Source organism: Carcharodon carcharias, chromosome 23 (genome assembly GCF_017639515.1).
Source record: "Carcharodon carcharias isolate sCarCar2 chromosome 23, sCarCar2.pri, whole genome shotgun sequence".
NCBI classification, from domain to species: domain Eukaryota; kingdom Metazoa; phylum Chordata; class Chondrichthyes; order Lamniformes; family Lamnidae; genus Carcharodon; species Carcharodon carcharias.
In genome coordinates this window covers 15,042,301-15,066,238 of record NC_054489.1, presented here as the reverse complement: position 1 = coordinate 15,066,238, position 23,938 = coordinate 15,042,301, and the positions used below count along the sequence as shown (strand labels likewise).

At 48.9% G+C, this 23,938-nt stretch overlaps 2 protein-coding genes across 7 annotated transcripts in view; both read right to left on the bottom strand.

Moving 5' to 3' along the window:
* The window catches only part of LOC121269227 (2',3'-cyclic nucleotide 3' phosphodiesterase), a 132,062-nt gene extending 122,837 nt beyond the window's left edge, over nt 1-9,225 (bottom strand). The window contains exon 1 of the mRNA XM_041173777.1: nt 9,204-9,225. The gene's annotated coding sequence lies outside the window, so the exon portion shown is untranslated. The remainder of the gene's footprint in view (nt 1-9,203) is intronic.
* A 10,879-nt stretch (nt 9,226-20,104) lies between these two features.
* LOC121294039 (NGFI-A-binding protein 1-like) overlaps nt 20,105-23,938 on the bottom strand; it is a 47,774-nt gene continuing 43,940 nt past the window's right edge. For all 6 annotated transcript variants that reach the window (XM_041217553.1, XM_041217552.1, XM_041217550.1 and 3 more), the window contains one exon: nt 20,105-20,527. In XM_041217553.1, the coding sequence (XP_041073487.1) occupies nt 20,472-20,527 (56 nt within the window). In that variant the 3' untranslated portion in view covers nt 20,105-20,471. The remainder of the gene's footprint in view (nt 20,528-23,938) is intronic.

Genomic DNA, 23,938 nt, shown 5'->3' with positions numbered 1-23,938 from the left:
CCTCTGACAGTGTGACTACCCTCCCTCAGTGTGTACACTCCCTCTGACAGTGTGACTACCCTCCCTCAGTGTGTTCACTCCCTCTGACAGTGTGACTACCCTCCCTCAGTGTGTTCACTCCCTCTGACAGTGTGACTACCCTCCCTCAGTGTGTTCACTCCCTCTGACAGTGTGACTACACTCACTCAGTGTGTGCCCTCCCTCTGACAGCGTGAAACCTCCCTCATCTTGTAATCTCCCTCCGACACTGTGACTTCCCTCCCTCAGTGTGTACCCTCCCTAGGACCGGATGACTACCCTCCCTCAGTGTGTTCACTCCCTCTGACACTGTGACTACCTTCACTCATTTTGTCCCCGCCCGCTGACAATGTGACTACCCTCCCTCAGCGTTTTCCCACCCTCTGACAGTTTCACTACATTCCCTCACTGTGTACACTCCCTCTGACAGTCTGACTACCCTTCCTCAGTGTGTACACTCCCTCTGACAGTGTGACTACACTCCCTCAGTGTTTTCACTCCCTCTGACAGTGTGACTACCCTCCCCCTTGTGTGTACCCTCCCTCTGACAGTGTGACTACGTGCCCTCAGTGCGTACACTCCTTCTGAGTGTGACTACCCTCCTTCATTGTTGGTACACTCCCTCAGACAGACTCTGCATTCTTGCTCAAGGATTGTGTACCCTCCCTTGAAGAGAGTGTGTACCCTCCCTCAGACATCATGTGTACCATCCCTCAGAGACACTGTGCACCCTTCCTCAGTCAGAGCATGTTCACTCCCTCTGATAGTGTGACTACCCTCCCTCAATGTGAACCCTCCCTCTGACACTGTGACTACCATCCCTCAGTGTATACCCTCCCTCTGACTGTGTAATTACCCTCCCTCAGCATGTACCCTCCCTTTGACAGTGTGTACATTCCCTCTGACAGTGTGACTATCCTCCTCAGTGGGTACACTCCCTCTGACAGTGGGACTACCCTCCCTCAGTCTGTGCACTCCCTCTGACAGAGTGAATCCCCTCCTTCAGTGTGTACCCTTCCTCTGGCAGTGTTATTACCCTCCCTAACTGTGTACCCTCCCTTTGGCTGCTTGACTACTCTCCCTCAGTGTGTACCCTCCGTCAGTGTGTACACTCTCTCTGTCAGTGTGACTACCCTCCCTCAGCGTGTCCCTCACTCAGTGTGTGCCCTCCTTCAGTGTGTACACTCCTTCTGACAGTGTGACTACCCTCCCTCAGTGTGTACACTCCCTCTGACAGTGTGAATACCCTCCCTGAGTGTGTACTCTCCCTCTGACAGTATGAGTACCTTCTGACGGTATGACTAAACTCCCTCAGTGATTACCCTCCCTCTGACAGTGTTATTACCCTCCCTCAGTGTGTGCTCTCCCTTTGACAGTTTTATTACCCTCCCTCAGACTGTACCCTCCCTTTGAGAGTGTGACTACCGTCCCTCAGAGTGTACCCTCCGTCAGTGTGTACACTCCCTCTGACAGTGTGTATACCCTCCCTCAGTGTGTACGCTCACTCTGACATGTGAATCCCCTCCCTTAGTGTGTACCCTCCCTCTGACCTTATGACTACCCTCCCTCAGTTTGTATCCTCCCACATTCAGTTTGACTACCCTCCCTCAGCGTGTACCCTCCCTCTGATAGTGTGACTGCCCTCATCAGTGTGTCCCCTCTCTCTGACAGTGTGACTACCCTCCCTCAGTGTGTTCACTCCCTCTGACACTGTGACTACCTTCACTCATTTTGTCCCCGCCCGCTGACAATGTGACTACCCTCCCTCAGCGTATTCCCACCCTCTGACAGTTTCACTACATTCCCTCATTGTGTACACTCCCTCTGACAGTCTGACTACACTCCCTCAGTGTGTACACTCCCTCTGACAGTGTGAATACCCTCCCTCAGTGTGTACCCTCACTCTGACAGTGTGAATCCCCTCCCTCAGTGTGTACCCTCCCTCAGACAATGTGACTACCCTCACTCAGTGTGTACACTCCCTCTGACATTGTGACTACCCTCCCTCAGTATGTACACTCCCTCTGACAGTGTGACTACCCTCCCTCAGTGTGTACCCTCACTCTGACAGTGTGAATCCCCTCCCTCAGTGTGTACATTCCCTCTGACATTGTGACTACACTCCCTCAGTGTGTTCACTCCTTCTGACAGTGTGACTACCCTCCCTCAGTGTGTACACTGCCTCTGACAGTATTATTACCCTCCCTCAGTGAGTACCCTCCCTCAGTGGGTACACTCCCTCTGACAGTGTGAATACCCTCCCTCAGTTTGTACCCGCCCTCTGACAGTGTGAATCCCCTCCCTCAGTGTGTACCCTTCCTCTGAAAGTATGCCGACCCTCCCTCAGTGTGTACCCTCCCTCTGTCAGTGTGACTACTCTCCCTCAGTGTTTAGCCTCCCTCAGACAATGTGACTACCCTCCCTCAGTGTGTACACTCCCTCTGACAGTGTGACTACCCTCCCTCAGTGTGTACACTCCCTCTGACATTATGACTACCCTCCCTCAGTGTGTACACTCCCTCTGACATTGTGACTACCCTCCCTCAGTGTGTTCACTCCTTCTGACAGTGTGACTACCCTCCCTCAGTGTGTACACTCCCTCTGACAGTATTATTACCCTCCCTCAGTGTGTACCCTACCATCCGCTATGTCACTACCCTCCCTCACTGTGTACCCTCCCTCTGACAGTGTTATTACCCTCCCTCAGTGTGTACCTCCCTTTGAGAGTGTTACTACCCTCCCTCAATTTGTACCATCCCTCAGTGTGTACACTCCCTCTGACAGTGTGTATACCCTCCCTCAGTGTATACCCTCACTCTAACAGTGTGAATCCCCTCCCTTAGTGTGTACCCTCCCTCTGACCTTATGACTACCCTCCCTCAGTGTGTATCCTCCCTCATTCAGTTTGACTACCCTCCCTCAGTGTGTACCCTCCCTCTGATAGTGTGACTGCCCTCATCAGTGTGTCCCCTCTCTCTGACAGTGTGACTATCCTCCCTCAGTGTGTTCACTCCCTCTGACAGTGTGACTACGCTACCTCAGTGTGTATCCTCCCTCATTCAGTTTGACTACCCTCCCTCAGTGTGTACCCTCCCTCTGATAGTGTGACTGCCCTCATCAGTGTGTCCCCTCTCTCTGACAGTGTGACTACCCTCCCTCAGTGTGTTCACTCCCTCTGACAGTGTGACTACACTCCCTCAGTGTGTACCCTCCCTCTGACAGTATTATTACCCTCCCTCAGTGTGTACCCTCCGTCTGACAGTATTATTACCCTCCCTCAGTGTGTACCCTCCCTTCGGCTGTGTCACTACCCTCCCTCAGTGTGTACCCTCCCTCAATGTGTACACTCCCTCTGACAGTGTGAATACCCTCCCTCAGTGTGTACCCTCACTCTGACAGTGTGAATCCCCTCCCTCAGTGTGTACCCTCCCTCTGACATTATGACTACCCTCCCTCAGTCAGTTTGACTACCCTCCCTCAGTGTGTTCACTCTTTCTGACAGTGTGACTACCCGCCCTCAGTGCGTACACTCCCTCTGAGTGTGACTACCCTCTTTCAGTGTGTGTACACTCCTCAGACAGACTCTGCATTCTTGCTCAGGGATTGTGTACCCTCCCTTGAAGAGTGTGTGTACCCTCCCTCAGACATCATGTGTATCATCCCTCAGAGACACTGTGCACCCTTCCCCAGTCAGTGCATGTTCACTCCCTCTGATAATGTGATTACCCTCCCTCAGTGTGTTTACTCCCTCTGACAGTGTGACTACCCTCCCTCAGTGTGTACACTCCCTCTGACAGTATTATTACCCTCCCTCAGTGTGTACCCTTCCATCAGCTGTGTCACTACCCTCCCTCAGTGTGTACCCTCCCTCAGTGGGTACACTCCCTCTGATAGTGTGAATACCCTCCCTCAGTTTGTACACTCCCTCTGACATTGTGACTACCCTCCCTCAGTGTGTACCCTTCCTCTGACAGTGTGACTACTCTCCCTCAGTGTTTAGCCTCCCTCAGACAATGTGACTACCCTCCCTCAGTGTGTACACTCCCTCTGACATTGTGACTACCCTCCCTCAGTGTGTACACTCCCTCTGACATTGTGACTACCCTCCCTCACTGTGTACACTCCCTCTGACATTGTGACTACCCTCCCTCAGTGTGTTCACTCCTTCTGACAGTGTGACTACCCTCCCTCAGTGTGTACCCTACCATCGGCTGTGTCACTACCCTCCCTCAGTGTTTACCCTCCCTCTGACAGTGTTATTACCCTCCCTCAGTGTGTACCTCCCTTTGGGAGTGTTACTACCCTCCCTCAATTTGTACCCTCCCTCAGTGTGTATCCTCCCTCATTCAGTTTGTCTACCCTCCCTCAGTGTGTACACTCCCTCTGACAGTTTGACAATCCTCCCTCAGCGTGTACCCTCCCTCTGATAGTGTGACTACTCTCCCTCAGTGTGTACACTCCCTCTGACATTGTGACTACCCTCCCTCAGTGTGTACCCTTCCTCTGACAGTGTGACTACTCTCCCTCAGTGTTTAGCCTCCCTCAGACAATGTGACTACCCTCCCTCAGTGTGTACACTCCCTCTGACATTGTGACTACCCTCCCTCAGTGTGTACACTCCCTCTGACATTGTGACTACCCTCCCTCACTGTGTACACTCCCTCTGACATTGTGACTACCCTCCCTCAGTGTGTTCACTCCTTCTGACAGTGTGACTACCCTCCCTCAGTGTGTACCCTACCATCGGCTGTGTCACTACCCTCCCTCAGTGTTTACCCTCCCTCTGACAGTGTTATTACCCTCCCTCAGTGTGTACCTCCCTTTGGGAGTGTTACTACCCTCCCTCAATTTGTACCCTCCCTCAGTGTGTACACTCCCTCTGACAGTGTGTATACCCTCCCTCAGTGTGTACCCTCGCTCTGACAGTGTGAATCCCCTCCCTTAGTGTGTACCCTTCCTCTGACCTTATGACTACCCTCCCTCAGTGTGTATCCTCCCTCATTCAGTTTGTCTACCCTCCCTCAGTGTGTACACTCCCTCTGACAGTTTGACAATCCTCCCTCAGCGTGTACCCTCCCTCTGATAGTGTGACTACCCTCCCTCAGTGTGTACACTCCCTCTGACAGTGTGACTGCCCTCATCAGTGTGTCCCCTCTCTCTGACAGTGTGACTACCCTCCCTCAGTGTGTTCACTCCCTCTGACAGTGTGACTACGCTACCTCAGTGTGTAGCCACCCTCTGACAGTGTGACTACGCTTCCTCAGTGTGTATCCTCCCTCTGACAGTATTATTACTCTCCCTCAGTGTGTACCTCCCTTTGAGAGTGTTACTACCCTCCCTCAATTTGTACCCTCCCTCAGTGTGTACATTCCCTCTGACAGTGTGTATACCCTCCCTCAGTGTGTACCCTCACTCTGACAGTGTGAATCCCCTCCCTTAGTGTGTACCCTCCCTCTGACCTTATGACTACCCTCCCTCAGTGTGTACACTCCCTCTGACAGTATTATTACCCTCCCTCAGTGTGTACCCTTCCATCAGCTGTGTCACTACCCTCCCTCAGTGTGTACCCTCCCTCAGTGTGTACCCTCCCTCAGTGGGTACACTCCCTCTGACAGTGTGAATCCCCTCCCTCAGTGTGTACCCTTCCTCTGACAGTGTGACTACTCTCCCTCAGTGTTTAGCCTCCCTCAAACAATATGACTACCCTCCCTCAGTGTGTACACTCCCTCTGACATTGTGACTACCCTCCCTCAGTGTGTTCACTCCTTCTGACAGTGTGACTACCCTCCCTCAGTGTGTACACTCCCTCTGACAGTATTATTACCCTCCCTCAGTGTGTACCCTACCATCGGCTGTGTCACTACCCTCCCTCAGTGTTTACCCTCCCTCCGACAGTGTTATTACCCTCCCTCAGTGTGTACCTCCCTTTGAGAGTGTTACTACCCTCCCTCAATTTGTACCCTCCCTCAGTGTGTACACTCCCTCTGACAGTGTGTATACCCTCCCTCAGTGTGTACCCTCACTCTGACAGTGTGAATCCCCTCCCTTAGTGTGTACCCTCCCTCTGACCTTATGACTACCCTCCCTCAGTGTGTATCCTCCCTCATTCAGTTTGACTACCCTCCCTCAGTGTGTACACTCCCTCTGACAGTTTGACAATCCTTCCTCAGCGTGTACCCTCCCTCTGATAGTGTGACTACCCTCCCTCCGTGTGTACACTCCCTCTGACAGTGTGACTACCCTCATCAGTGTGTCCCCTCTCTCTGACAGTGTGACTACCCTCCCTCAGTGTGTTCACTCCCTCTGACAGTGTGACTACGCTACCTCAGTGTGTAGCCTCCCTCTGACAGTGTGACTACGCTTCCTCAGTGTGTACCCTCCCTCTGACAGTATTATTACCCTCCCTCAGTGTGTACCCTCCCTTCGGCTGTGTCACTACCCTCCCTCAGTGTGTACCCTCCCTCAATGTGTACACTCCCTCTGACAGAGTGAATACCCTCCCTCAGTGTGTACCCTCACTCTGTCAGTGTGAATCCCCTCCCTCAGTGTGTACCCTCCCTCTGACATTATGACTACCCTCCCTCAGTGTGTATCCTCCCTCAGTCAGTTTGACTACCCTCCCTCAGTGTGTTCACTCCTTCTGACAGTGTGACTACCCGCCCTCAGTGCGTACACTCCCTCTGAGTGTGACTACCCTCTTTCAGTGTGTGTACACTCCTCAGACAGACTCTGCATTCTTGCTCAGGGATTGTGTACCCTCCCTTGAAGAGTGTGTGTACCCTCCCTCAGACATCATGTGTATCATCCCTCAGAGACACTGTGCACCCTTCCCCAGTCAGTGCATGTTCACTCCCTCTGATAATGTGATTACCCTCCCTCAGTGTGTTTACTCCCTCTGACATTGTGACTACCCTCCCTCAGTGTGTACCCTTTTTCTGACCGTGTGACTACCCTCTCTGTTTGTTCACTCTTTCTGATAGTGTGACTACTCTCCCTCAGTGTGTACCCTCCCTAAGACCGTGTGACTACCCTCCCTCAGTGTGTACCCTCCCTCTGACAGTGTGACTACCCTCCCTCCGTGTGTACCCTCCCTCTGACAGTGTGACTACCCTCCCTCAGTGTGTACCCTCCCTCAGACTGTTTGACTACTCTCCCTCAGTGTGTTCACTCCCTCTGATAGTGTGACTACCCTCCCTCAGTATGTTCACTCCCCTTGACATTGTGACTACCCTCCCTCAGTGTGTTCACTCCCTCAGACAGTGTGACTACTCTCCCTCAGTGCGTACACTCCCTCTGAGTGTGACTACCCTCCTTCAGTGTGTGTACAATCCCTCAGACAGACTGTGCACTCTTGCTCAGGGACTGTGCACCCTCCCTTGAAGATTTTGTGTACCATCCCTCAGAGACACTCTGCACCCTTCCTAAGACAGTGTGTGTACACTTCCTCTGACAGCGTGACTACACTCCCTCAGTTTCCCCTCACTCAGATATTGTATGTACCCTCCCTCTGACAGTGTGTTTAACCTCCCTCAGATGGACTGTGCACCCTCTTTCAGAGAGAACGTGCACCCTTCCCCTGACATTGTTCATACCCTCCCCTAGAGAGTACCCTCCCTCAGACAGTATCTGTCCTTCCCTCAGATAGTGTTTACCCTCCCTCAGACAGTGTGTGCTCCCCCAGAGAGTGTGTACTCATCCTCATACAGTCTGTACCCTCCCTCAGGAAGTGTACACTCTCCTTCAACAGTGTATATACCCCCCCTCAGACACAGTGTGTACCCTTCCTCAGAGAATGTATGCTCCCTCAGTCAGAGAATGCGTGCCTCATCCAGAAATCACAGCCCCCACCTCTGCACTCCCAGTCTCAGCAGGAGAATGTGCCTCTGCTGAGGTCCAAAGCACTGGACAGTGAAGGGCTGTTCGCTCTCAGACACAGAATGAAGGAGGACGTCTGAGTCCAAGGATCAGTGTGAAGAACTTTCAATCCTTGAGGGATAGAGTGGGTGTAGCAGTGAGACAGAACATGTACCCTTAACGTGGTGTTTTCCCATACTGTTTGAGACTCTTTTCTAGTTTGTCTGAAGGGAGCCTCCCAGCTCCCACCTCCTCAGGAGCCTTGGACACACTCTCTGCTCAGCGCGGAGCAGAATCTGCTAAAGCCAACTGGAAAGATAAATGCCGGTGATAACGTGGTCTGGAATGAGCATCTGATACCGAGGTTGGGCTGTACAGTGTTCTCTCAACTTTCAAGGTCCATCCACAATAAGCCCGTCCTGAAGGCTACTTTTTGTAACATCGGGGCAAAGTCAGTGGGAAGGTATTTTTCATATTACCAGAAAGATTCAGTGTCATAAAAAGGGCATACAAGAGACACAAACACGTGCCTAACAGCGACAACATGGCAGAGGTGGTGATCTGCGTCCAAATTGTACAAGTTTATGTCATGGAGCCATAGAGTTATACAGCACAGAAACAGGCCCTTTGGCCCATTTGTATCTGTGCCAGCCATCAATCAAACCTATCTATTCTAATCCAATTTTCCAGTACTTGGCCTGTAGCCCTGTAGTTATGGTGTTTCAAGTGCTCATCTACATACTTCTTAAATGTTCTGAGGGCTTCTTAAATATTGTGATTGAGTTTTTTAATAGGCAAGACAATACCAGTAAGTATTTGTGATACAGTGAAAACCATCTTGAAGAAAAATGGAATATGAGAACAGAGGTTTATCAGTTTATACTTAGGATCTAACACGTGGAACAGAGACAGATTTGCATCCCTCCCAGTAGGGAGATGTAGAAAGGGAGTTTGGAGTTTGCCTTGCGCTGATCTTCAAATCCTGTCCATCATCAGGATCACCTATTTCCTCTCTGCCCATACCTCACAGCAGCTTCTCCTAAAATCCTTTGTGTCTCCTAGTTCAATTTTTCCAGCACTTTTCTTGCTGGCTTCTCAAGCTCCAGACTCTTAACTCATCCAAGATCACCTGTGCCTGAAACACTCAGCGCAGACAACTGGCTCTCGATACTCCAACATCCATTTCAAATTCTCACCCTCATTGATACAGCTCTCTATCCGTCACCCCCACCCACCTTACATCCGACAGCAGCATCCTCCTCCATCCCGGATATTCCGGTTGGCACCACAGTTTGTTCCTCACACCGCTCAACGGTAGGGTTTCCACTTACCACATTCCTGTGTTCGGCAATTCTCTGCCTAAAGCTTTGGCGCCTCTCACACCTTCAAAAAGTGCCCCATTCACATTCGGTGACTCTCTATAACTCCTCCCTAACTCTTATTTGGCATCCTTTTATGAAGTGCGATATGACACTAAGTTATTCTAAGTGGAAGCGTTGCTCAACCTCTTTACTGGTTCAGTTTCTGTTTCTATCTGCATTTTTGTGGCTTGTTACATTCCAAAATAAACTACAAAATATATATAGCCTGTCCTCTCCCCAAGGGTAAAAGCTGGGGTTGTACCAACAGCTGCCAATCTACATAAACTTCCCACACTCCAGACTCTAACCACCACTGTGCTGGATAAACAAGAGTTTCCCTCAACATTGGCGCAACCAAAACCATCCCACCTGACTCCCACTATCACCTCCATGTGGCTCTGTACTTCTCCCAGGCAACTCGTTCAGGCTGATACACAGAAAAAAAACCCCAAAATGCTGCAGTGGCTGAAAATCTGAAATAAAAACAACGTCCATGGAGACACAAACAGAGTTAATGTTTCAGAGCAATGACGGTGCTAACGACAGGTCATCGACCTGAAACGTGGGGCGGGATTTCCCACACCCGCCCGCCACTATGATCTTCCGGTCACGCCACAAGTCAATGGGCTTCAGTCTGGGGCGCCGCCTCTCCCACGGTGGGTCCCACCCACAATGGGGATGGAAGTTCCCGGCCATTAGGTCTGTTTATCTCTCCACAAATACTGCCAAACCCACTGAGCTATTTCCACCATTTTCTGCTTCTATTTCATTCAGACACGACACAATTTGAGAATCCTATTTTTTCCTGAGTTGAGTTTCAAAACTCTCATATTTGGAGCGATTTAACTCCATCTCCATAATATTTCCACAGCTATCCATACCTCACCCTCGCTACCAGTGAGCGGTATCAAAACCCTGGGTTTGCTTACTCCAACATTCTCCACCTCGATCTTGACATTTTTGCCACCACAAATCACAACTTGTCTGAAACTCCATTGCCCACAGCCATATCTATGCCAAATCCCGCTCCTCACTTATCCCAGTCCTCGCAAATCTTCACCATCTCTGAACGCAATAATATCAGAATTCTAACACCAGCAAGCCTGTCCATGACCTTTACAAAATGTATTCTTCACTCGTGTAGCCTTGAAAAGTTGGAACCTTTATAAGACACTGGTTTGGCCTCAACTGGAGTATTGCCCAATTCTGGGCAACACACTTTAGCAAGAATGTGAAGGCTTTACAGAGGGTGCAGAAAAGATTTACAAGAATGGCTCCAGGTATGAGGAACTTCATGTATGTGGGTAGATTGAAGAAGCTGTGGTTATTCTCCTTGAGGAAGGGAAGGTTCAGAGGAGGTGTGATAGAGGTTTTAAAAATCATGAGGTGTCTGGACAGTTTAGATAACGAGTTACTGTCCCCATTGGTGGAAGGATCGAGAAACAGACGACACCGATTGAAGACGAATGGCAAATGAACCAAAGGTGATGTGAAGAAAAATGTTTTAATGCAGCGAGTGGTGAGGATCTGGAATGCACTGCCTGTGAATATGGTGGAGGCAGATTCCATCATGGCTTTTGAAAGGAAGTTGGATAATTAAAGAGAAAGACATTTCAGGGTTATGGGGAAAAGACAGGGGAGTGGGACTAGGTGAGTTGCTCTTGCAAAGGGCTGTCACAGACATGACAGGCTGAATGGCCTCCACCTATTCTATGATTCCATGATTCATCCAAGAAGGAAGCTTCACAATATAGTTCTTTAGAGGTTGCTTTTAGAATATGTTGATATGTTTCTTGATGGGTGTGCAGTATTATGGTCACATAGGAGGAGTGAAAATGACTCTCCTATCCTACCATTCCAAATCTGACCATAACAGGGTTTGTTTTTGTGAATTTATAAGGGTGAAGATATTTGCTCACTGTCTGTGCTTAACCATTTATGTGCTGATTGTAAAGAAACTAGTCTGGCAGACTTTCTTGAGTTTAAAACAAAAAAGGGTTAGTTTCTATTGAATAAAAAACCCACCCAGGTAAAGATATAAAAATATTTAAAAAGGTAAACCCGTGTCCGACCTTCACAATACACACACATACACATGCAAGCAAGCAGAATTACAAAATATACAGTAGGAAGTTGCTTTCATAGCCAAATTAAAGTTCAATAATAAAAGGTAAAAAATAGAGAGTTCACTGTTTATGAGTCCTTTGCTGGTATCTGTGCCTGTGGCAGTATTTCCTCCACGGTGATCTTGAAATTCCAGGAGTTGAAGCTGTAAAACTGTAACTGCCAGAGACAATTTCTTCTCAAACCATAATCAGTCTTTTCCAGCAGTCAATTACTTTTACACCTGAGGTTCCCTTTGATAGAAAATCTCCATCTCTGTGTTTAGAAAATCTCCATCTCTGTGTTGGATTTTAAACTGTATAGAGATAGCGTACTGAACTTTGGAGAAAAGGGAGCTTGTCACTGCTTCATTGGCAGCTTTTCCAGACTAGTGTTTTAACAGCTTGTGTGCTGTTTAAAAGAGATTTTTAAAAATGGTTACTTCAGTCACATGACCTCTCTCCTCATAATGATTTCAAAAAGTATTTGCTTAGCTGACGTCTGAACAGACAGTGGCTATTGTCCCATGGCCTATAACATTCTAGCCGTTAGTTTCTGAATGATTTGTTATCTATTTTGATGAGGTAGGAAAAACATCTCTCCATGTGGCCATTGTCCTGGGGACTTTCTGTCTCCGCTTGAGTGGTAGCCTTATAGAAATGCAAATGTGAGGTCCAGTACAATTTTTATAATCTCTTGAATTAGTTCTTGACCTCAGCAGGCGCGAAATTCCATAGAAGGATGTAGTGGCATGTCTGAATTGTAATTCACATTGGAACTTTCCAAAAACTGGTCAACTGCAATACCAGATGTCAGGAGACCTAAGGCAGCCATCTTAAGTCAGTGGCTTTGCTTGATTTTTTGAAAGTCTTTTTTAAACAGTCCAATTTTTTGATCAGCTGATGAATTTACAGATTACTAACAATCATGCACAAATCATCATCATGACAGGTGGGAGTTCACACAGGGTTCAATCCTCAGTCTATACTGAGGTAATCGATGACAGCATTATGTATGGAAGTAAAAGCCCTACAATTGGTTTCATTGTCCATCATTCAGGGAAGGAAATTTCAGCTGCCAGCTCCTATTCATGAATCTGTTCAGGAAGTTGTACCTGTGTGAATTCTGGGTGGCAGGATAAGTCAGGTCACTTTTGCTTTCCACAGTCAAATGCCTTGTTAATGCTCACTGTCCCGGCCCGAACAATGGACACTTGGGCAAGATGTTAAGTGGTTGTTGGCAACCACAGTAAGAGTCCATAAACTCAGCAAGGGAGGGAATGAAATTGGGACAATTATAGTTATTGTTTAGACAAATCCTCAAGGTTAACATGATTTCAGAACCTCATTCTGGAGAATTCCATTAAAGAAGTGTCAAGTAGTATTTCCAATGTAATTTGTAACAGCACGTTGGAACAGTACATACAACCAGCAGAACAGCTTAACGAAGAGATATGTACAAGCAGATTTTGTTCTTTATTCATAAATGTACTATTTCTCAAGTACATTTTTTTTAACACATAGGCATTTAAAGTTGAACAGATGCAGAGATGAGAGCAGGAGCAGGTTAAAGAAAAATATTATTAAAATATCTATTAAAGAAAAATAATCCCAGATGTATTAATTTGCAAATCCCTCTGAATGGAGCCATTCCCTCTTCCAGTGCGTCAAATACTGGCATTAGCTCCTAAAGCTACAAGATGCTGTGTAGCAATTAAAGAATGACATTGACATTTGTGCTTACAGGAGTATTAATATCAGTAACAAAAAAGCTAGGAGCGCGCATCCTAAAATCTTCACCTTTCAACTCAGTGACCAAGATTTGAATCCACTTTAGAAAGAGGTGACGCTCTGAATCTCTGTAACAATGCTAACAATGCTGAATTTCCAGAGCAGGAGAGGTAAAACTATTTCCCCTACTAATTTCTGCCCAGGAATGTGCATCAGGACCAGACTCACTCTGAATCCTTCCAGAATTTACCACACTTAAGCAGGTCCAGCTGGTCTTTGTTGAGCTTCATGTACCACATGAGCCTGTTACCATCTTACTTCATCCCATCCTAGCGACATAATCCTCCATTTCTTTCCCCCCCTGGTGTACGAGCTTCCCTCTGAATGCATCTTTGCTATTCACCTCAACCACACTATACTTGTCCCACATTCTCATCACTCCCTGAGGAAGGAAGTTTCTCCTGAATTTCCTGTTCTGTCAAGAACTGGGCAGAATTTTATGGCTGATGTGTGGTTGACGGACCCCACACAACAGCGCTTAAAATGTCAGGCGAGCGTCCTGACGTCAGCGCGCAGCATCGTGATATCTAGCTGGGTGGATGCACTATGAAGCGTGACACTCGCCCGCCATTAATTAAAGGCCTTGTTAAGGCCCCTAACTCTGCAATCGACGCCGATTTTGAGGAGCCCGTGCGATCTACGCCTCGGTGCACACTTGGGCAGGATTTTTTAACAAACCTCATCCACAGGCAGGATATGTGGGCTCAGAGGGGTTGTTCATGTTTTATCTGAAGTATTTAATGCAGAAAGTGTTTTAAGCTTGCCAGTGTGATTGTTACCAGCTCAGATCGATTTCCAACAGCATTCTCTGTACTTTGAAACTTCCGCTCACCAGTCTACAGACAGGAATCTTTATCGGGCCTGCAGCTTTCCGGAGGCCTCCCTTTAGCCTGGGGGTAAGGGTTCTGACCTTTCCACTGGAGGCAGCTCCCCTGAGGAGGAAGTGGGGGATAGAATAAGGAGGAGGCCAGGACTGGATAATCAGCCTCCAGGGGAGCCACCTTTGGGAGGCCAGACGCAGGCCCAAGGGGCGCAGGGCCGAGAGGTTGTCCAAGGTGGAAGGGGCTGCAGAAGATGCCACTATCCTGCTGTCAGGGTTTACAGGCAGTGAAGCAGCTACCTCAATATGTCTGAGGTGCAATGTCGAAGGAGGCTCCGACTGTCAAGGGAAATAGTCAACTATATCTGTCAGATGATTGGCCCTGAGATCTCCCCTAACTGTGTGGGTGGACACCCCATGCCAGTGGTTCTAAAGGTCACAGCTGCCCTCCACTTTTATGCCTCTGGCTCCTTCCAGGGGTCGGTGGGTGATCTTTGTGGTGTCTCCCAATCAGCTGTACACACTTGTGTCAAGCAGGTCACAGACGCTCTGTTCAGATGGGCATTGACCTTCACCCACTTCCATTGGGACCGGGCAAGTCAGACACAGTGAGCCAGAGGCTTCGCAGCCATTGCTGGCTTCCCCCGGGTCCAGGGTGCTATAGACTGTACACATGTGGCCATCAAGGCACCAGCAGGTGAGCCCGGTGCCTTCGTCAACAGGAAGGGCTTCCATTCCATGAACGTGCAGATAGTGTGTGATCACAGGATGCTGATTCTACAAGTCTGTGCAAGGTACCCAGGCAGCTTCCACGATGCCTACATCCTCAGACACTCCCAGGTGCCGGGGCTATACAGTGCTCCAGCCCGGCTGGATGGATGGCTGCTGGGTGACAAGGGCTATCCCCTCAGAAGGTGGCTCATGACATCTCTCTGCCGTCCAAGAACAGAAGCTGAGCAGCGGTACAATAGGAGCCACACCTCCACAAGGGCTGTGGTGGAGAGAGCCATCGGTCTTCACAAGATGTGCTTCTGATGCCTGGACCACTCAGGGGACGCACTCCAGTGCCCCCCAGATCGTGTCTGTCTGATAGTGGTTGCATGCTGCGTTCTCCACAATCTTGCGCTGGAAAGGGGGGATGCAGTTGATGATGAAGACATTGACGCCCTGGATGAGGCTGCACATGATGAATCCAGCAGTGGCTCAGAGGATGAGGAAACACAGGGCGATGATGAGGGGCAGCACGCTGACCCGCTACTACACCAAGGAGGCAGGGATACCCGGGACACTTTAATCCAATGAACCTTCAGCTAGCTCCACACACATGGATCAGCAGGACCAGCATTGCCTGGCGCTTCCACACGTGGCACTTAGGTGCTACATCTTCCACCTCATCAGCTGCAACTAAGGGCTTAGTACAGAAACATCAAAGTCCACTCAAACACTCATGGTATGTCTGTGAAACATACAAATGCAGCACAAAGGAAACACCCTCAGCCATGGTCAGAAAAGTGGACTTTATTGCCACCAAAATAAACAACAAACATTGCTCTGTTGCACATAATGAAACATTCCCTAATCTAGGGGCAGCACGAAATCACCAGTGACAAACCCGTGGAATGCTTATCCTGCCTTATACTTTCGTTCCTGGGTGCTACGTCTAGGTGCCGCCCCATCGCTCGGAGTGGCTGTGAGCCAGCCTGCTGACTCTGCTGTCCTGTTGGCCTCGATGACCCAGGCTGTGGAGCCTGTGCTGGGCCCGCCTGGGGGGGAGCTGCCAGTTCCACAGCTGGCATCTCCCCAGTCATCGCAGCCTCACCGGATGCCACGGTCACTGGGAGAGGGGCGGAGGAGCTGCTGCCCTCATCCAGAGCGCCCTGAGAGGTGCCCGCAGAGACGACAGGCAGCTGCTGCACCAACGTGAGGTCACATTGGACCTTCCTGCTCACCATGGACGGATGGGCACTGAGCGGCGACACTTGGTGCCCAGAACATCTCTCACGTTGCCAATGACCACCTGTGGCCATTAGCGCTGTGAGGGCTTGCAGGTCCGAGCATAACCCAATCAGAAGAGTCTCAATCCGATTGAAGCCCCTCTCCATGAGAGTCGCCAATCTCTCAATGGAGGAAGCCTGAAGCTCTGTCCTGAGGTTCGTGCCATCACTGACACTCTGCCTGGATTCCTCCACCACAGAGACCAAGTGAAGCACACCCTCATGCAACCCTGCCAGATGCTCCTGCGCATCCTGCCGCTTGTCCTGCAGCTGCTGCATTGCTGACATCTCCAGAGGTGCCCGACTCAGCGTGCACCTGGTCCCCTGCAGTCCTCCAGCTGCTGGCGCCATCGGCACTCTCTGTCCGTGCCATCTCCTCCAGCAATTATGAAGTGCCCTCTCCACCGTGCCCCGGGACACTAACCTACGTCATAATCCCCACCGATGTGGTAGTCGCTGCGCTAGTGCCTGGCTGGCTGAAATGATGTGACGCAAGTCGCAAGTGTTGGCCCTCAGGCATGCAGGTGTGGACGTGTTGGGGGCAGCCATGCGGTGGTGATGCTGAAATTAACAACAAGGACAGTGCATCAGTTAGCGTTCAGTCAGTAACACCTTTCATCCCTTTCCTCCCCAACCTCATAATTCGCTCAACCTTCAAGAACCTAAGTAGACGAACATTGTTGGGGTGGTAAATAGTCAAGAGGAGGCCCAAACATTACATGCGCATACAGACAGGCTGGTCAGATGGCCTAAGGAATGCCACATGGAATGTTATGTGGATAAGTGTTCGATTAAGCACTTGGGCAAGACAAACAAGGTACAGGAGTACATGAGTAATGGTAGGACCGTGGGAAGTCACGACGATTACAGGGACCTTGCTGAGCAGACCCGTTAAGGTAGCAGAACAGGAACATAAGGCGTTTAACAAGGTAAAAGCCAGACTTGCCTTTATTAGCCGAGGAATAGAATGTAGGAAAAGGGAGGTCATGTTGCAAGTGCAGAAAACACTGTCAAGGCCACAGCTACACTTCTGCGTTCAGTTGTGACCTGCACTTCATTGGAGGGATGGTATTGGAGTGGGGAGAATGCAGAGGTTCCTGACCTGGATGCATCCTGGCCTGGAGAGTTGGAGTGATGAGGAAACATCACAAACACTTGCGACATTTGCCGTGGATCACAGGAGATTGACAGGTCTCATTATTGACCTTCATACCATTATGAGGGGCATAGAACGGGTGGACAGAAGGCAACATTTCCCCTTGGCGCAGGGATGACTAACGTGGTGGCATTTATTCAAGTTGAGTGCCATGAGGTTGACAGGTGAGGTTCTGAGGACCTTTTGGACAGAGTAATGTGGGACGCACTGGCTGAAAGGGTGGTGGAGGTACAAACCCTCCTAAGATGCTATAAGTCTTTGGATGTGCAGCAGCGATGCCATGGCATGTTAGGCCATGGAGATAGTGGTCACAAACGGGATAAGGCGACTTTGGAAGGTGCTAGAGATGCGAATCCTCGAGGGGTCGAGGAACCTTTGTATATGACCCACACGTCTGACTGTATCAGTCTGTGAATGAGCATTAACAATTGCAGCAACCATCAGTGATTTGGATGGTGGGGAGACAGAGTGGATGGGACTGTGGGCCTCAATTACCTGCCCACTGGACCCCAGCCTCACCTACACCTGCCAACCTCACCGCCTGCCTCCTCCCCAGCTCCATGACCTGCTCCTCATAAATGGTGAGGTGCTGCAGCACAGCGTGCCCACCAGCAGTCCGCTGACGCTGCCATATTTGCTCTCAGTTTTTGCCTGCAGAACAGAAAAGAGGATTTATTGGGGCTGCTCGCTCATGTACTCTGCACACGCCGCATCCCAACCACAGTGGCCCATCTGAGGCCTCCAGCGGCTCCTGTCCACACGACTGGTGATCAGTCCCCAGAAGATAGTACGGCTGCTCCCAACCCCCTCCCCCAACGGACACCTTAGACACATTCGGTGTCCATCACTTTGAATAACACACGGGTCTTAGCGCCCATGGCAAGGAGGTGCAACTAGGTGGGGCGCTGAGGCCAGCAGATGGCTCTTGGTCACGACACCTTGAGGCTCCCCTTGCACCATCTCATCACCATCAATAAGACATGTGTTGGAGTTCTGGGTGTGTGTCTAGCTGCCTCTCCTGCAGGTTGCCCCCAAACTACTCAAATACCACAAACACCAACATATGATGTGGGGAGAACCCATCTTATCCTCACCCACTAAGGCTGCTGTAAGCATGGTCACTATCTGTTTGCCCACCCAGCGTGTGCCAAATGCCCACTGCAGTAACGACACTAAGACGTGGGGTGTCAAAGGCTAAGGCTGCCTTCTGGGTCAAATGGTCAAGGCCGACATGATACTCACCTTTCCAGAGCGCAACAAACCATTGAATTGCTTGTGGCACTGGGTCCCTGTGCGCCACACACCATCTAGAGAGCTTGCTGTCTCCGCCACCTCCTGCCTTGCCTGCCCCCCCTCAACCTCTGCCCTCACCTCCGCTGGAGCCCGGTCGCTGGCCATGGTGAACAGCCTAGAGGAGGCTGCCTGGCCTTTCTTTATACAGACCACCGGCTCCCCATTGGAACACACGGTCTGAACACGCCCGCCGCAGATTTGAATTTCCCGCTGAACACGGGAGTCTGAAACGCCTTAATTGGCTTTAATTGGCCGGCCCGCGCAAAATGGCAGTGCGGCCCGTTTCGCCGGCGGCGATCGGCTACGCTCCCGGCACCGATTGGGTCAGGCCCACCCCGCCCGACAAACACACAATTCAGCCCACAGTCCGGGCGCACACAGGGAGACTGGTCACTAGACTGGCCACTTGGATGAGGTGCATTTACTTCTGGAACGAGGCTCCAGCCTGAAGAACTGCCCTGAGGAGAGCAGCAAATGTTAAAACACGGGGCCACAGGCTCAGGGTTAGGGGTCAATCACTTAGGACTGAGATGAAGAGAAATGACTTCACTAGGAGGGTTGTGAATCTTTGGAGTTCTCTACCCAGAAGGTTGTGGATGCTCCAGTGTTGAATCCATTTAAGGCTGGGGATAGAGACGTTTTTGGTCTCTCAGGGAATTGAGGGATATGAAGAGCAGGTGGGAAAATGGAGCTGAAGTCTAAGATCAGCCACGATTGTATTGAAAGGTGCAGTAGGCTCTTCGGGCCATATGGTCTACCCTTGCTCCTATTTCTTGTGTTCTTGTGTACACAGAATGGCCTTCTCTCACAGGGGTCCAAACCCTAATACCGGTGGGCAAGGGGAGAGGGTCCTAGCCTGGGGACGGAGGGGTGGTGATTGGAGGCCTGCAGTATCAGAGGCTGGTGGTGATGTGACGGGGAAAAAGGTCAGAGACATCAGAAGGAGTGACCTATCGTCGTGGGGTTGGTGAGACAGATAAACTGGATCCAGCAGATAAGTGGAAAACAATTTACCTCCTGGATTCAACAGTCCACACCTCTCCCCTTAGCTGACAGATTTCCTCAAGGCCGTAGAAACCCAGCCAGCCAGAGTTAAATTTGAAATGGTGGATAAATATGAGGCACACAGACTCCTTATAATATTTAAATTGCCAGCTCACCTTCAGTGAGTGGGTTGGTTGTCCAATTCCCCCTGTCCTGCCTTGATCAAACTGCAAGTGGGTGGGGTGGAGTCAGGATACAGATCTTTAAAACCTGACCCAAACCCACCAGTTAACTAGGGTTAAACTTAGGTCTCTAATTAAATTAGAGTAGTTATTCTTCAAGTGGAGTTAGGATACAGTGCGGGGTGGACTAGACTCTCATCTCCAAATTCAAGTCAGCTTAGACAAAGAGGCTGGGGTTCACTCGAATTTATTAATGACTGATTTGAAGATTCTTGCTCCCCCTTACCCTCCAAAAGTGCATGTGTACCGATGTCAGATGCGGACTGAAATGGGGTCGTCCATAATTGTCAAAGTTCACATGTGTGATATTGCTACCTGGATGAAATGGCACATCTGTCCTTAGGGTTCAGGGGGGGAAAGACTGAATCTCCATCAGAAAATGCAGGAGTGGGAACTGTCCATTGACTTGATGAATAAGACAGGGGAGGAGAGGGTGGCACCAGGAAGGGGGCACAGCAAATGATACCAAGACACATGTTAAACAGCGGGTTTCACAAAGCAGTAAATATTTATTGTGTTATTGCTGTCTGGAAATCAGACAATCGCAAATGACATACACCTACAGTGACAGAAACTAAAAAACAAAGCAAAAACAATACTGTAAATCCTGAATCTGTGTGTAATAAAAAAAAAGGAACGGTCACTAACTGTTCGATTGCTGGTTTAGCAAGCGTCAGTATATACAGAAATAACTTCGAAATACTCCAAAAAGAAATTCGTCAAAGTTACACAAGTAAAAAAAAGACATGTTTTATTAATTAGAAAAAAAATGAATAAATACTTTTGTACCTGAATGAATTAAAAAAGAAACCTAATCCATTACGCTTTTAAAAATGTCTAATCACTAAGTGAAAGTTCATGAGTTGCGGTTTGATGTAACATCAGAATCCTCCTTGTAATTCTCTTCATCTTCTGTAACAAGAGGGAAAGAATATGATAAAGGCATTAAAAAGGATAAGATCGTGTGGATTGTGAAGCTCATTTCTTCCACTGGCCACATAAAACCTTCCACATTGTAGACTCCAAGTCCTGCAATAAATACTCTCCGATCCATAAAAGCAAAACCTCTGAATATTCACTTCCCTCAATCTCCCCGGCCAGCTTTTTGACACATACAACATTCCCCCTCTCCCTGCGACTTAGTGATGTCCTAAATGTTGGATTGTCTCAGTTTACACCTATAACCAGAATCCCATTCCTCACTCCACACTGCAGCATCCTTTAACCCTACCTCCCGTCTTTTGACACTAGTCTACGCTACATTGGTTACAGAGGTTTTGGCCTTGCACTGTGGAATTTTCTTCCTAAACCTCTCCACATTTCGATGTCTCTCCCCTCTCGAAAAGGCTCCTCAAAACCTTCATTCGTGTCTTTAGTCCCTGAGCTCCTGTTCCCCACCTTGGTAACAGCGCCCTGCGATCTGCACTGTGTTTAAGTTGCTACGGAAGTGCAAGTTAGCGTTGTAACATTCTGGGTTTTGCAAATGCTGTATCAAAGTGGGAGTAAAGACTCATTAAGACGTCATGTATGGAGGCATAGGAATGTAAGGAGCCTACATACTCTAACTTGGAATAAAAGCATTCAGGGGTAAGAGCAACTTCCACACTTAGGGACAGGCTTCTGAAATAAAACCAGGAGCATTAGAAATGCAAAAACCCCTTGAGTATTGTGAATTCAGGGAGAAGGTATTGGTTAAAGTATTGTTCTTTTCTGCACCACAATGAATGCAACAGTGATTCCACTTCTGAGTCTAATCAAGTGAACGGACTGAGACTGTAGCAAAGTGGAAACAAAAAACAGGACGTGCTAAAAAGTCAGTGTTATCTGTCCCTCCTTCAGAAATAGTTCACAGACTGTGAAGAACTTTCAGATTGTCCAACAAGGTGGTGAGGCACTCGCTCCTGTTTACCCTCCTGTATGGCTTTTATTTTTAATTCTCTTATTTATTCCCCAATAAATTATTATCCCTTGCCCCGATAACATAGGCTGAAATTCTCAGAACAAAGAGGAATCAATAGGGATTTACAAGTTGACAATAGGTTTAAAAAAATATACACTTAAAGCACTTGCACAGCTTTTAGTTAAACAGGGCTTGCACGAGTGACATCAACCAAGGGCACATTTCCACTACTGATAGATTCGTGTTAATGCTATGGATTTTTTTCCCTTTATTCTTTCATGGGATGTGAGCATCACTGGCAAAGCCAGCATTTGTTGCCCATCCCTAATTGCCCCTTGCTTGGCCGATTCAGAGGGCAATTCAGAGTCAATCACGTTGCTGTGGGTCTGGAGTCACACCTAGGTCAGACCAGCTAAGGACAGCAGATTTCCTTCCTTAAAGGGCATTAGCGAATCAGATGGGTTTTTTTTTAATGACGATCAACGATAGTTTCAAGGCCACCATTACCGAGTCTGGCATTCAGTTCCCGATTTTTATTAACTGACTTCGACTTCCACCAGCTGCTGTGGTGGGATTTGAACCTGTGTCCCCAGAGCGTTAGCCTGGGTCTCTGGGTTGCTAGTCCAGCGACATTCCCACCACACCACCGTTTTCCCTCACAAGTCTGCTTCATGGAGGTTTTGTTGGTTAGTGTCAATGGAGCAAGTCAGTTTCTCATCCTCATTAGCAAAAGCCCTTCAAATCCTAGTACTTCCACACTTTAGGCCTTTAGATCCTTTGACTAGGCTTCTAGTAGAAGAGATAAAATGATAATTTTGCAGGATAAGAACCATTTGAACACTTGGAAGTTCACTGGAGTCCTGATTCCCACCTACGAAACTCCTGATCCCAGTCACAGCTGACTGGGACAGATTTCTCAATCCAATGGGAAAACCCACTGGACAGTAATAACTCTCTACGTCATTTGAAGAGAAGCTGGCATTACCAGCTGAAGATGGCCATGGGGTGGAACTTTCTCAGGCAAAGGGGCCACTAAGATGGAAGAATGCATGGAGTCAGATGGGTGAAGAGAGAAGTGGGTTTTAATCAGCATCAACCCAGCCCGCCCACCACCCCCCTCCCCAATCCTCCTTTCGTGCCCTTGCCAAGGACATCCAGCACCTGCACAGATCTAAATAGGTTGGCAGGGAAGGATCTTGGCATCAAACCATACCAACATTATCATCAGGTCTAACCACTGGCTTATTCAACTAAACACAGGATTTCTCCATTACCGGCTTGGCTCAAACTCACCTAAAAGTGTCAAAGAAAATTGAATTTGGACTCAAACTTGTGATCTCATAGTTGAAAGTCAAATGTTAACCCATTTAAACATTGGCTATCTGTAAAAAGAAATAGTCTTTAGGGCTTCTGGTTGAGATTTTCAATGCCGGTGTGTTCTGCTGGTCAACATTAGCTCCATACATGATGTCTTAATGGGGCTTTACTCCCATTTTCCCTGAAGATTTGGGAATATAGGAATTTAGGAACATAGGACTTAGGAGCAGGAGTAGGCCATTTGGCTCTTCAAGCCTGCTCTGCCATTGAATTAAATCATGGCTGATCCAGTTGTGGTCTCAACTCCATATTCCCGTCTGCCCCCCTATAACCCTTGGTTTCCCTGTCTGTCAAAAATCTGTCTAACTCGGACTTGAATAGATTCAAAGGCTAATCCTCAGCTACCCTGTGAGCTGGACTGCAGAGTGTGAATCAGGACTTCACTCACCCCTGTATGCCGTCTGTTAACAGGGCACACGCTAGGTCTGGAGACGGCTCACCCATCACAAGAAGGTTCACTCGTTTTCCTGTTAGGTGGAGGCACTGCCTGGTATAGAACAGTGACCAAGGGCAGGATGTTCCCATCGCCGAGCAGGGGGTGGGGCCCGCTCGCCGACATGTAAAACGACGCGGGATGACCTCGGGCGGAACCCCCGATATCACCGCGCCCCATTTAAATTTTCAGGTGCGGGGGGGGTGGGGGGGGTCAGAAAAATCAGCTGTGCACCCGCCAACCTGTCAATAGCCAATTGAGGCCATTGACAAGAGTCATTAAAGCAATTAATGGACCTGCCCGTCCAACCTTAAGATTGGTGGGCAAGCCAGGAACCCCGGCGGGAATTAGAAAAAGCATAAAACCTCGTCCACGGGTGGGATGAGGGTTCATGTAGCTTTTAAAAAATTTTATTAAAGTTTTTTAAAAAGTTATGGAAATGTCCCAACTCATGTGACAGTGTGACGTGAGGGGACAAGTCAGGGGAGTTTTTTTTTTCCTTGTTTTAACATTTTTTTACTGTAGAGAAGATCTCCCTGAGGCAGCACTTAGCTTAACTGGGCCTTAATTGGCCCACACATGTAAAATGGCGGCACGCCCCGAATTGAGGGTG